We start from the raw sequence: 12,502 nt of genomic DNA, 5'->3' as shown, positions 1-12,502 counted from the left end.
CGATCGGCCGTCTTTTGTCCGGTGCTGTCCTGTCGGTTGAAAAGTGCTAAAGACTGCACATGAATTTTGTCGGCCAACAACAGCCGACTGCAGAAGTGATGTCATGTGATGGTTAACTTTCCGTGTGTTTTTTCTTCTCTGAGCATGCCCAGTCTTGCTAATCTGCTGTTTGTCGGCCGAATTCTGTACTGACTGGCGAACAATCGGCCGTTCTGGTGACGGCCAACAAAAATTTTAAAGTCTGCACGCCAGATTCTGTTCGGCCGAAAATTCGCTGTCGGTTGTCGGAAGCAGCATACTAACAAGCCGACAATCGGCCGATCGGTCGGTGGCCGAATATTTACGGCCGACAATCGGTACCTGTGTACGGGCCTTTAAACTGCAGAGAGGATTCTTTACTATCAGAGTAATAAGGATGTGAAACTCCATTCTAAAAGCAGTGGTATCAGCAGGGAGTTTCGATAGTTTAAAAAACTGTTAGATGGGCATCTTAACGATCGCAACATACAGGGATATGGGATTTATTATTGACATAAACACACACACGCATCAGAGTTTGCACAGAATAGACTGGTGTCTTTATTCAACCTTACCAACTATGTAACAAATCCAAGTACTAACACTAGTTTCATATAAACATGAATGCAGTGCTTTATTTTAATGAACACATAACACATAATTGGTGTTATTTCATAGGTGCCCAGATTTCAGATTTAGGGTCCTTTCACACGGCCGCTCCGTATGTCCGCAAATCATCCTATTTTTATGCGGATGATTTGCGGACATAATGTAAGTCAATGGCATTGCGGATGTCAGCGGAATACCATCCGCTGACATCCGATTTTCCTCCTTTCAGTTCTGTTCCGTTTTTTGGAACGGAACAGAACCCTATTTTTCCTCCGTTCAAAAAACGGAAAGGAAGGAAAATCGGATGTCAGCGGTGTCACCCGCTGACATCCGCAATCCCCATAGACTTACATTATGTCCGTATATCATCCGCAAACGGATGGGATGATATGCGGACACACGGAGCGGATGACACAAATGTCATCCGCTCCGTGAAAAAAAAAAGTCCCGCAGCGGAGCTTTCACACGGAGCGGCCGTGTGAAAGAGCCCTTAAACATAGGACTTGTCACAGGACACTTGCAAAGTAAATTAGTATATATGAGGTTTTGCAATCTTGTAGTAAAAGATAAATAGACTTCCAATGCATACATGGCTGTGACATTCATGTATCCACTGCAACCTAGACAACAAACTCTGGATTACTGCTCACAAACCCCTGGCCTCCAAAGAATGCATACCACTCTAAATGTTGATGGTCACGCCATTAAATGCTATGCTAGCTGCAAGTACACACACAGTAGCCAAAGAAATATTGACTTTGCAAATATAACAAATAAATTATAAAATACAGTATATTATGAGGCTCTCTAGTTATCTGCAAAGATTGGCAAGGTGTCCCTGAGCCATTATTGCAGGGTCCGCGGCTGCCCATTTTGCATTGGGAGGCAGGAGCAGGACAGATGAATATGCTGTCTGAAGCATCCACCTCCCCCGCCGCTGTCTACCCTGTCAGCGCTTTTGGCTAGTTGATAGAACCGCCAACGTCCCATCAACCAATCAAGTGCTTGCCCCGCCCCCCAGGCCCTGACCTTCAGAGTAGGAGGAGAATGGAACATCCTCCTCTATTATTACATTATGTAAGGGGGATCTATGGTGGCCTTTCTATAAAGGGGAATATATGGGGCCCCTGCTCTAAAGGGGGATCAATGGGGACCCTAATCTAAAGTGGGATCCATGGGGACCCTGCTCTAAAGGGGGATCTATGGAGACCCTGCTCTAAAGAAGGATCTAGGGGGACCCTTCTTTAAGGGGGGATCTCTGGGGACCCTGCTCTAAAGGGAATTACTGGGGACCCTTTTCTAAGGATCACTGAGGACCCTGATCTGATCTAAGGGGGATCTCTGGGGACCCTACTCTAAGGGGGGGAACTGGGGAACTTGAACTAATGGGGAGCACTGGGGACCCTGAACTAAGGGGAAGCACTGGGGACCCAGATCTAAAAGGGGATCTCCGGGGACCCTGCTCTAAGGGGCAGCACTGGGGACCCTGATCTGAGGGGGAGCACTGGGGACCCTTATCTGAGGGGGAGCACTGGGGACCCTTATCTGAGGGGGAACACTGGGGACCCTGACTAAGGGGGAGCACTGGGTACCCTGCTATATGGGGGAGCACTAGGGACCCTGCTCTAGGGGGGAGAACTGGGGACCCTGCTCTAGGGGGGAGCACTGGGGACTCTGATCTAAGGGGATAACTGGGGACCCTGATTTAAGGGGGAGAGCTGGGGACCCCTCTCTAAGGTTGAGCACTGGGGACTCTGATCTAAGGGGGAGCACTGGGGACTCTGATCTAAGGGGGAGCACTAAAGACCATGATCTAAGGGGGATCTTTGGCGACACTGATCTAAGGGGGAGCACTGGGGACACTGATCTAAGGGGGAGCACTGGGGACACTGATCTAAGGGGGAGAGCTGGGGACCCCTCTCTAAGGTTGAGCACTGGGGACTCTGATCTAAGGGGGAGCACTGGGGACTCTGATCTAAGGGGGAGCAATGGGGACCCTGATCTAAGGGGGAGCAATGGGGACCCTGATCTAAGGGGGAGCACTGGGGACACTGATCTAAGGGGGAGAGCTGGGGGCCCTAAGGGAGAGAGCTGGGGACCCCTCTCTAAGGTTGAGCACTGGGGACCCTTTTTGGACCCTGATTTCATGTTACCTGTCCTTGTAGCTGATCTCTATATAGTATTGCTGCCCTGTACAGTTGAATAGGCTAAGCATGTCTTTGGCCTTCATGTAAAGTATGTGATTATTTAAAATGCCACCTCATCTTCTTGTGTCTTCACAACATAAACATTCTCACGTACATATAATTTCTACACATAAACCGTCCCATTTGCTAGGTTTCTCCTCACTCCTGTAGGAGACCAGAGCAATGGGGGAATGAAAGAAAGGTAAATATAATTGACTGCGATGATCCTCATTAAAGTGAACTTGTTACTCTACCCTACAAGGGCAAAGCACAGGTTCACTTTGAGATGAAGCTTGCCCTATACAATTTTTGCTAGAGATCCAAACTAAATCCACAGACCCCCAACTCAAACCACCCCCCATCTACAGAATTCGGGAGTCCTTCTCACAGGCTTCAGAACAGTGCCAATCTGCCAATATCGGCGCATTGCACGTTTCCCTTTTTAAACAAACTTTATTGAAATGTCACACAGATACCTCATAAAGTTCAATTGCCCATTGCGCTTGCGAAGCAGTGGATTGCCTCACACTTTGCTAAAAAAAAAAATTAAAAAAAATGTAAACCATGTAGTGCTTTTTTCAGCGCACATGGCCTGCACACCACCACAATGTAGTGGTGCGGACCGGACAAATATGGAGACGAGGCAGTTTGCCTTGTCATGCATTGGGACTACGCTGGAATCGCCACCCAATGCAGCCAGACTGCATTTGATGTCAACATACCCATAAGGCTCCTTTTATGTATAGACATGTTTTACTCATTAAACATCAGCTTGAAACACAAAAAAATGGTCACCTTAACGTGGTTCTAAAGCCTGAAGGTTTTTTACCTTGAGGCTGGGTTCACACTTATGGAAATTGGATGCAGGTTTCCCCGCATCCAATTCGCATGTCAGGAGCCTGTGACCGGCTCTCAATGGAGCCAGGTTCACACAGTCCTGGGATGGCTGCGGAGCAAATTGCACAGGAGTCCTGTGAATCTTCTAGTTCGTTTCAGGTCCAAATTCAGCCAAAAATTTAGACCGAATTTAGACCTGAAATGATGACCAGGGACGCACCGGACCCCTGCTGTGAGCTACTCTGCATGGAGGTGTGAACCCTGCCTAATGCATTCTATGGACTAAAGTAAAAAACCTTCTGAGCTGCAAGATCCCCCCCACCTTACACTTACCTGAGCCAAAACCCGATCTAGCGATGTGCTCTCGCCACTGTCTATCTACTTACTGGGCAGATCGATAGCAGCGGGAACCATTGGCTCCAGCTGCTGTCAATCAAATCGTGTGACGAGGCAGCGGGAGGGAGGCAAGCTGTGTCTATGGACGACGAGAGGGCAGCTTGGGAGCAAAGCGCCACTCATTGAAGAGGAGGAGCCTGGAGCGCCGGCGGGGGGCTCAGAAGAGGAGGAGGATTGAGGCTGCTCTGTGTAATACCAGAGCAGCTAAGTATGACACATTTTTTTAATTTCAAAAATAAATAAATGAAGGTTTACAGTTATTTTAATGGTATCCATACCTTTAAATTTCTAATCCTTGCTATTTTGTCATCGATATTCAGTATGATTCTTGTTTCTTCTGCAATCTCTCTGTAAAAAAAAAGTTTTAGGAATATTAGGTTATTCCAGGCAAATTTTGCAGTATACTGTATGTCCTTACAAAAAAAAAAAAACAGGCAGTCATGAGTAGTTAGTTTGTCATTGCACAACACTTACATTGTATGTCAAATCACAAAAAATGCAGTAATACAGCATACACATTATAAACTCTTTTTTAGTTTACAGTATAGGCAACAAATCAGTATACGAAGAATGCAAATATGGAGTCGTTGGAAGAATCCATGATCTAAGTGAGTTGGTGCTAGATATGTAAATGTACATAGAATACTGTGAAAACACTTAAACCTCCAATGAGTTGCAATACCGTGGGCGAAAACCCCTCATTAGTGAGAAAGGTCAAGAGGAGAATGGCCAGTCTTGTTCAAGCCGACAGGAAGTCCACTACTGCTCAGAATTTTACACTTTACAAAAGTGTCGTGCGGAAAGGCATATCTGAATGTACAACACATCAACAAGTATTAGAAAGATGTGTTCTAACCACACACCAAAATCAAAGACAAGGCGATGGAAAAATTCCCTACTGTGCCGAGAAGAAACAACAATCCAGATGGGAAAATCCAAACTTCTGATGCTTGAAAGTGTTTGTTATCACTCTGGAGTTGATCCAAGACAGGAATTATTAATGTCAGTTAAAAGGAAAGCCTAATATTGGCGTACAAAGTTTGGAATAACAAAGAAGATTTGTTTCTACCTTGTACCCATACTTCAGTCAAGACAAAGAGTTTTTAGTGTTTTATATAATACTAGAAATGATTTCTGGTCACTTGAACAATGTTCTGTTCTTTGAAAATAGGGTCTTACATCATGCTGTCATGGATTATATATCACATTGTGTTCAAATAAATGACAAAACCAAAAATGTAATGTATAGGCTGTTTAAAAAAAGGAACCCATAACAAGATATGAGGTACATGATAACCAAGGTGCCAATTTACATTGTTCTCTGCATTCTAGGAACCCCCCCTTCCAGATCTTACCATGTGATCGTCTCTATTCGGTACAGGCAGCACAAGAGGTTTTCAAGCCTTTTAAGGTTACTCCTGAACCTGAATATATTAATGAATTAGCATTCTGTAACAGACAGACCATATAGTTGGCTGCTTTTGCACCCAGCAGCAGTAAAAGCTCTTTGGGACAGAGGTTTCTGGATGTTTGTAACCCAAGACAGGGTGGGCTCAGATTACCCACCCAACCTGTGCCAATGCAGGTACATAAAAGCTATACATATATAAACTTCTTTTGTTCAGTCTGTGAGCTGCACAAAAGAAATCTGACACCTGGGGTAGGCTGCCTTCCTGGTGAAAGTCCTTGTGACGAAACGCGTTGATATCAGACGATGTGGGTACCCATAAGTGCCGGGCTGGCATTTTGGTTTTGTCTTTCTCAATCCAAATATGAGTGTTACTTTATTCAAATATGAGTGTTATGTTACTTTTATAAGATAATAAAGGAGCAATTATATGCTGGCATTTGCTCTCTTATATTTTATATATTGGGTAGAGCTGAGCAGCTGGTCCATCAGAGAGGTATAGCAGTGGGGAACCAGAAGTGCCTTGATACAAAGGTGCTTGTACAGCACTGGTAGAGGCCATATACATACTGTGCTGGTAAAGGCCGTATAGCACTGGTTTTTAGTTTACAGAAATCTAACAGATTCCTCCATCCATGCCAGCAGTGAGGTTGAATAAATCCACCCTGCCAAGCTTTTGTATTCCGATAGCCGATGGCTGTCAGAATACCCAAATAGTGCCTGCTGCTAAATTAATGCAATCACTGCTCAGCCGACAATTTTCTGGCCAGGCCAGCAGGAATCAGCTGAAATTCAAGCAGTTATGGCCAAGTAAAGCGCAGTGAGCTGGTGGTCATACATGGACCCATAGACATGGGATCATCACCTGATTTAATAGAAAATAGCTGTTATATCAGAGGAAGAGGGGTAAGGTTTAGTTGGCAACAAACTAATAGAAACCTCTTGTTAGGCCTTTGGGCTATTTTATTCTGACAGCCAATAGGGCTGGCTTTCTGAATATCCAAACAGTGCCTGCAACTTATTGGCTCTTAGGAAGACAATTTTTGGCTCAACTCCCTCAACAAAAGTCGATTATTTGACATTTGTTGAGATGGCCGGGCCACCTACTGTTAGAATTTTTCCTCTAAATTGGCAGAAATTCTAACAGTGTATGACCAGCTTTAGATTGTAGACTTCATCAAGCACTCCTTCTTTGTTTACTTGTGTTCTTTTAACTTTGTCAATGCACCTCTTTATGTACACCTGTATGGTATTTTCAAGTAAAATTCTATATATTATGTTGGCTGGGCGTCAACAGTGAATTGCATAAAATCTAAAGTGAAAGTAGAAACCCCTTTTAATAGAAATATTAACTATTAGAACACATAGGGTCTCTGTCTAAACCTTGATTCTCATCTTCAAGAGAGATTAAGTGACTATTGATTCAGCATCTGGACACAAACAGTACCGAAAGTAGCTCGGGGCACTGTTTTCCACAAGGGTAGTATTTTTAAAGCTGCTTTTGCCACATAAATAATTATGATAATTGGAATGAATAAAGCTAAATTCCAGGAATAGGGAATTATTGATTAAATCGTGTGTATACTTCCTGCGGTCTTAGTGTGCTTTGTGCATTTCTTCCAGATCTGTGCAGTAATCCAGTGTCAAACTTTACCTCTGTGCAAAAGCTTCTTATAATAAAAAGACCGGTCACTGCTGCTCTCTCCTTGTGCAGGGTGACTGGTCTTGTATCCGCCCACCCCTGTAGTTTTCTGCAGGCAGCCTGTAGTAGGTGGAGCTCCTGGCCCCTCCCACAGCTCTGCTCACTTCACAGGATGTGTACAGCACAGTGATGATGCCATTGCTACATTTATAGGGTAAAATCTAGATTTGTAAAAGGTACAAAATGGACTTACATTATAACCTTGTGTTAATTGAGGAATATGTTTAAATTAAAGTTTATGTTCCTGGAGTTCAGGTTTAAGATATTACAGGGGGTTGGTAAAGGTCTATCTTAAAATAAACCTGACATGAGGGAAATCCTAATCTCTTTTGAAAATGCTAGTCCCTTGGTTGCAATGTTGATGCTTTATAAATAACAGAGGCAAGTAATTCTTCATTTTCTCTAGTCAGACACAGCAAGTCAGACAGTATTTTCAGATAAAAGCCAGCAATGGCAGCCAACATACACTATATTGCCAAAAGTATTGGGACGCCACCCTTTACACCGACATGAACTTTAATGGCATCCCAGTCTTAGTCCGTAAGGTTCAATATTGAGTTAGCCCACCCTTTGCAGCTACAACAGCTTCCACTCTTCTGGGAAGGCTGTCCACAAGGTTTAGGAGTGCGTCTATGGAAATGTCTGACCATTCTTTCAGAAGCACATTTCTGAGGTCAGGCAGTGATGTGAATGAAAAGGCCTGGCTCACAGTCTCCACTCTAATACCTCGTACACACGCATCGATAGTTGGCCGTGAATTTTCGGCCAACGTCCGATCGGCCGATTTTCGGCTTGTTAGTATGATGCTTTCGACAACCGACTCCGACTTTTCGGCCGAATAAAATCTGGTGTGCAGGCTATAAAATTTTTGTTAGCCGTCACCACAACGGCCGATTTTCCGTCAGTCAGTACAGATTTCGGCAGACAAAAATCTGATGAGCAAGACTGGGCATGCTCAGAGATGAAAAAACACAGGGAAAGTAAACCATCACATGACATCACTTCTGAAGTAGATTTTTGTTGACCGAGAAAATTTGTGTGCAGTCTAGAGCACATTTCAACCAACATAACAACACTGGACAAAAGTCGGCCGATAATCGTTGCGCGTGTACGAGGCATAACTCATCCCAAAGGTGTTCTATCGGGTTGAGGTCAGGACTCTGTGTAGGCCAGTCAAGTTCCTCCACCCCAAACTCACTCATCCATGTCTTTACAGACCTTGCTTTGTGCACTGGTGCACAGCCATGTTGGAACATGAAGGGGCCATCCCCAAACTCTTCCCACAAAGTTGGGAGCATGAAATTGTACAAAAACAACCCCACACCATAATCCTCCCCCCACCAAATGATTTGGAGGAGTGGCCAAATACTTTTGGCAATATAGTGTGGATGAGCAAGTTTAACGTAGCAGGTGTAATTTAAAGCCAACTGAAACAATAAAGAAGGTGGATCAACAGCCACTTGCTAAGTCTGTAACCTTTCCTGAGAGGTTTCCAACATCTCATTTGACACGACTCCAAAGAATGAGATACACTTTCAATATGTACACAGCAGTACAATGAGCTAAAAGATATTTCTGCATTGCACAGGCTTCCCTCGCTTCTAATAAACATCTTCCAAAAGCAGTTTATAACATAATTAATTCCACACAGCTGCTGGAACTCATAAAATAATTCATGGGAATCACCAACTGCAATATATTAAAATAGTCATGGTTCTGACAAAACGCAAAACTAACCCTTTCCTTAAAGCTGAGCTTTAGTTAATGAACACAAATATAATTAAAAATTGTGATCCCCACTTTCTTCTCCCTATGGATGAATCCACAGCACCCACACTTTAATAGTTTGCCTGACCCCGTGGTGTGGAGATCAAAAGGTATTATAACAGTTGGGGACATCACCAGAGAAGGGGGATCTCCTCACGTTCGACCAGGGGCGGATCCAGGGGGGGGGAATGGGTCAATTGCCCACCCCCCCGACATCCAAAGGAGCTTCCCTGCAAATTGGTGCCCTGATAATAGCACCACAGAGCGCACTGGGCACACAGGAAGCAGCGCTGTATTACACAGCCAGCAGAGAGAGGGTGGGGCCGGGAGCTCCACTGACGCTCTGACTCCGCCCCTTTCAGCCAAAAAGGGCGTAACGCGCATGGCGTGGGGCCGTGACGCCAAAGCGCTATTGGACAAGCCCCCCTCCCCCCCTAACAAGAACGAAAGGAGAGAGATGGAGGCGCCCAGAGTGCATCGCAGTTCCCGGACATAGGCAGCAGATAGGCACAACAGATGCGATTCCCAGCAAGCTAATAAGCTGCCACCTAGCTGGCGCAAGGTGGTGCTATGTGTTAAAAAATTAATGTGCAATAAACCTATATACAATCGACCAAATATACTCAATAATTAATTAATTATACAAAAAAAAAAAAACAGCTTTTCACCCACAAATCTTGGGAGCTGATAACCTCCCCCACTCTCATCCTGTGGACTTATCAGTTAGGACTGTTCCCTGCTATCTCCCTGGACTGTAAAACACCTCCCCCAGTTGATGGAAAAGAGGAGGGATTATGTAGTCCAAACACACTCCATATCCTAAAGTGACAACGCTGGCAGCACAGTTGTCACCCTAGGACAGGAAGTGTGTTAATGGCAGTCACACCAGATGAAAACAAAGAAAAGAAAACTATAAAAAGAAATGGAGCCACCACATCTAAGGTACCATAATCTGCAATACAATCAATTTCTGTTCTTGGGTTTTGATACATTTTAAGCCACCCAAATATAATATCACAGTATTTGGCAGATGCTGAAAAGTGTATTCTGAAAATATTTAGCTTTTTGTGATACATACATTTATTTCATTTATAAATTTGATTCCATAGAATTAGTAAGGAAAACAGTCAGTAGACTATTTTAAAGAAAACATAAAAAAAAGAAAAAAAAAAACACACAATACAAGAAACTTGGCTAGTCGTCAGCAGTCAATGACAGTGAGGGTAAATCGGGACTGGGATACTTTGTTATTTCTGCTGGAATTCATCCAGAGAAACATCTGTTCCACTGCTTCAAAACATTGGTATTTCCGGCCAAGTAACGGTCGCAGATCTTTAAAATGAACTGCGTTCTCTCTTCCAGCTATCTTTGCTTAGTGTTATGAAACTGATAATTTACAGTTCAGCATTTTATGAAACCTCCAGCTTTATAACGGCTTATGCTGAACACAATTCCCCCGTCTTTCCCCTCCGTCCAGTAAAATGTCCATTTTGTTTACATACAATATCTCACAAAAAATAAGTACACCCCTCACATTTTTGTAAATATTTTATTATATCTTTCATGTGAAAACACTGAAGAAATGACACTTTGCTACAATGTAAAGTAGTGAGTGTACAGCTTGTATAACAGTGTAAATTTTCTGTCCCCTCAAAATAACTCAACACACAGCAATTAATTTCTAAACCGCTGGCAACAAAAGTGAGTACACCCCTAAGTGAAAATGTCAAAATTGGGCCACAAGTGTCAATATTTTGTGTGGCCACCATTATTTTCAAGCACTGCCTTAACCCTCTTGGGCATGGAGTTCACCAGAGCTTCACAGATTGCCACTGGAGTCCTCTTCCACTCCTCCATGATGACATCACAGAGCTGGTGGATGTTAGAGACCTTGCGCTCCTCCACCTTCCGTTTGAGGATGCCCCACAGATGCTCAATAGGGTTTAGGTCTGGAGACATGCTTGGCCAGTCCATCGCCTTTACCCTCAGCTTCTTTAGCAAGGCAGTGGTCATCTTGGAGGTGTTTTTGGGCTCATTATGTTGGAAAACTGCCCTGCGACCCAGTCTCTGAAGGGAGGGGCTCATGCTCTGCTTCAGTATATCACAGTACATGTTGGCATTCATGGTTCCCTCAATGAACTGTAGCTCCCCAGTGCTGGCAGCACTCATGCAGCCCCAGACCATGACACTCCAACCACAATGCTTGACTGTAGGCAAGACACACTTATCTTTGTACTCCTCACCTGGTTGCCACCACACACACTTGACACCAAAAGAACCAAATACGTTTATCTTGGTCTAATCAGACCACAGACCACAGGACAGGTTTCCAGTAATCCATGTCCTTAGTCTGCTTGTCTTCAGCAAACAGTTTGCAGGCTTTCTTGTGCATCATCTTTAGAAGGCTTTAGAAGGCTTCCTTCTGGGACGACAGCCATGCAAACCATTTTGAAGCAGTGTGCGGCGTATGGTCTGAGCATTGACAGGCTGACCCCCCTACCCCTTCAACCTCTACAGCAATGCTGGCAGCATGTCTATTTCCCAAAGACAACCTCTGGATATAACGCTGAACACGTACACCCAATTTCTTTGGTCGACCATGGCAAGGCCTGTTCTGAGTGGAACCTGTCCTGGTAAACCACTGTATGGTCTTGGCCAACGTGCTGCAGCTCAGTTTCAGGGTCTTGACAATCTTTTTATAGCCTAGGCCATCTTTATGTAGAGCAACCACTCTTTTTTTCAGATCCTCAGAGAGTTCTTTGCCATGAGGTGCCATGTTGAACTTCCAATGACCATTATGAGAGAGTGAGAGCGAGAACACCAAATTTAACACATCTGCTCCCCATTCACACCTGAGACCTTGTAACACTATCGAGTCACATGACACCGGGGAGGGAAAATGTCTAATTGGACCCAATTTGGACATTTTCACTTAGGTGTGTACTCACTTTTGTTGCCAGCGGTTTAGACATTAATGGCTGTGTGCTGAGTTATTGTGAGGAGACAGCAAATTTACACTGTTATACAAACTGTACACTCACTACTTTACATTGTAGAAAAGTGTAATTTCTTCAGTGTTGTCACATGAAAAGATATAATAAAATATTTACAAAAATTTAAAGGGTGTACTCACATTTGTGTGATACTCTATATAGGATGTGAACCTTTACAATGTTGTCTAAGAAGCAATGAATATCGGAGAGGACTAAACTGAAAGCATAACATAGATGTTATTCCAAAACTCCCTGTCCTGAGCTGGCACACAGGAATCCACCTAATAGGACCACCCCAGTTATCCTGTTCTGACAAAATGTCATATACGATATCTGTGTCTAGAATTTAGAATGAGAAGTCTAGAATGAGTGTGCTGGGAGCTATGTGATAACAGATGGCCACAATTTTGCGGCCTCTCGGCATTAAAGCCCACCCGCCAAGAGGCCGCATATATCAGTGCAACCGGCGGGAAGAGGTTAATTAACACTAAAGCTGGCCATTGAGAGATCGAAACATGGCCAGTTCAGCAGGGACCGGCCGAATTTCAATCCACGTATGGGCACCCTGGTTGTACAGAAGTCAATC

General features: G+C 44.1%; 1 protein-coding gene across 1 annotated transcript in view; it reads right to left on the bottom strand.

Moving 5' to 3' along the window:
- The window catches only part of STARD9 (StAR related lipid transfer domain containing 9), a 297,129-nt gene that overhangs the window by 243,162 nt on the left and 41,465 nt on the right, over window positions 1-12,502 (bottom strand). Inside the window, exon 2 of the mRNA XM_082274962.1 lies at window positions 4,325-4,394. Coding sequence (XP_082131088.1) covers window positions 4,325-4,394 — 70 coding nt within the window. The remainder of the gene's footprint in view (window positions 1-4,324; window positions 4,395-12,502) is intronic.

The sequence above is a fragment of the Pelophylax lessonae genome (assembly GCF_965119305.1).
Source record: "Pelophylax lessonae genome assembly, chromosome: 13".
Classification (NCBI taxonomy): domain Eukaryota; kingdom Metazoa; phylum Chordata; class Amphibia; order Anura; family Ranidae; genus Pelophylax; species Pelophylax lessonae.
This window is presented reverse-complemented; position numbering and strand designations above follow the sequence as displayed.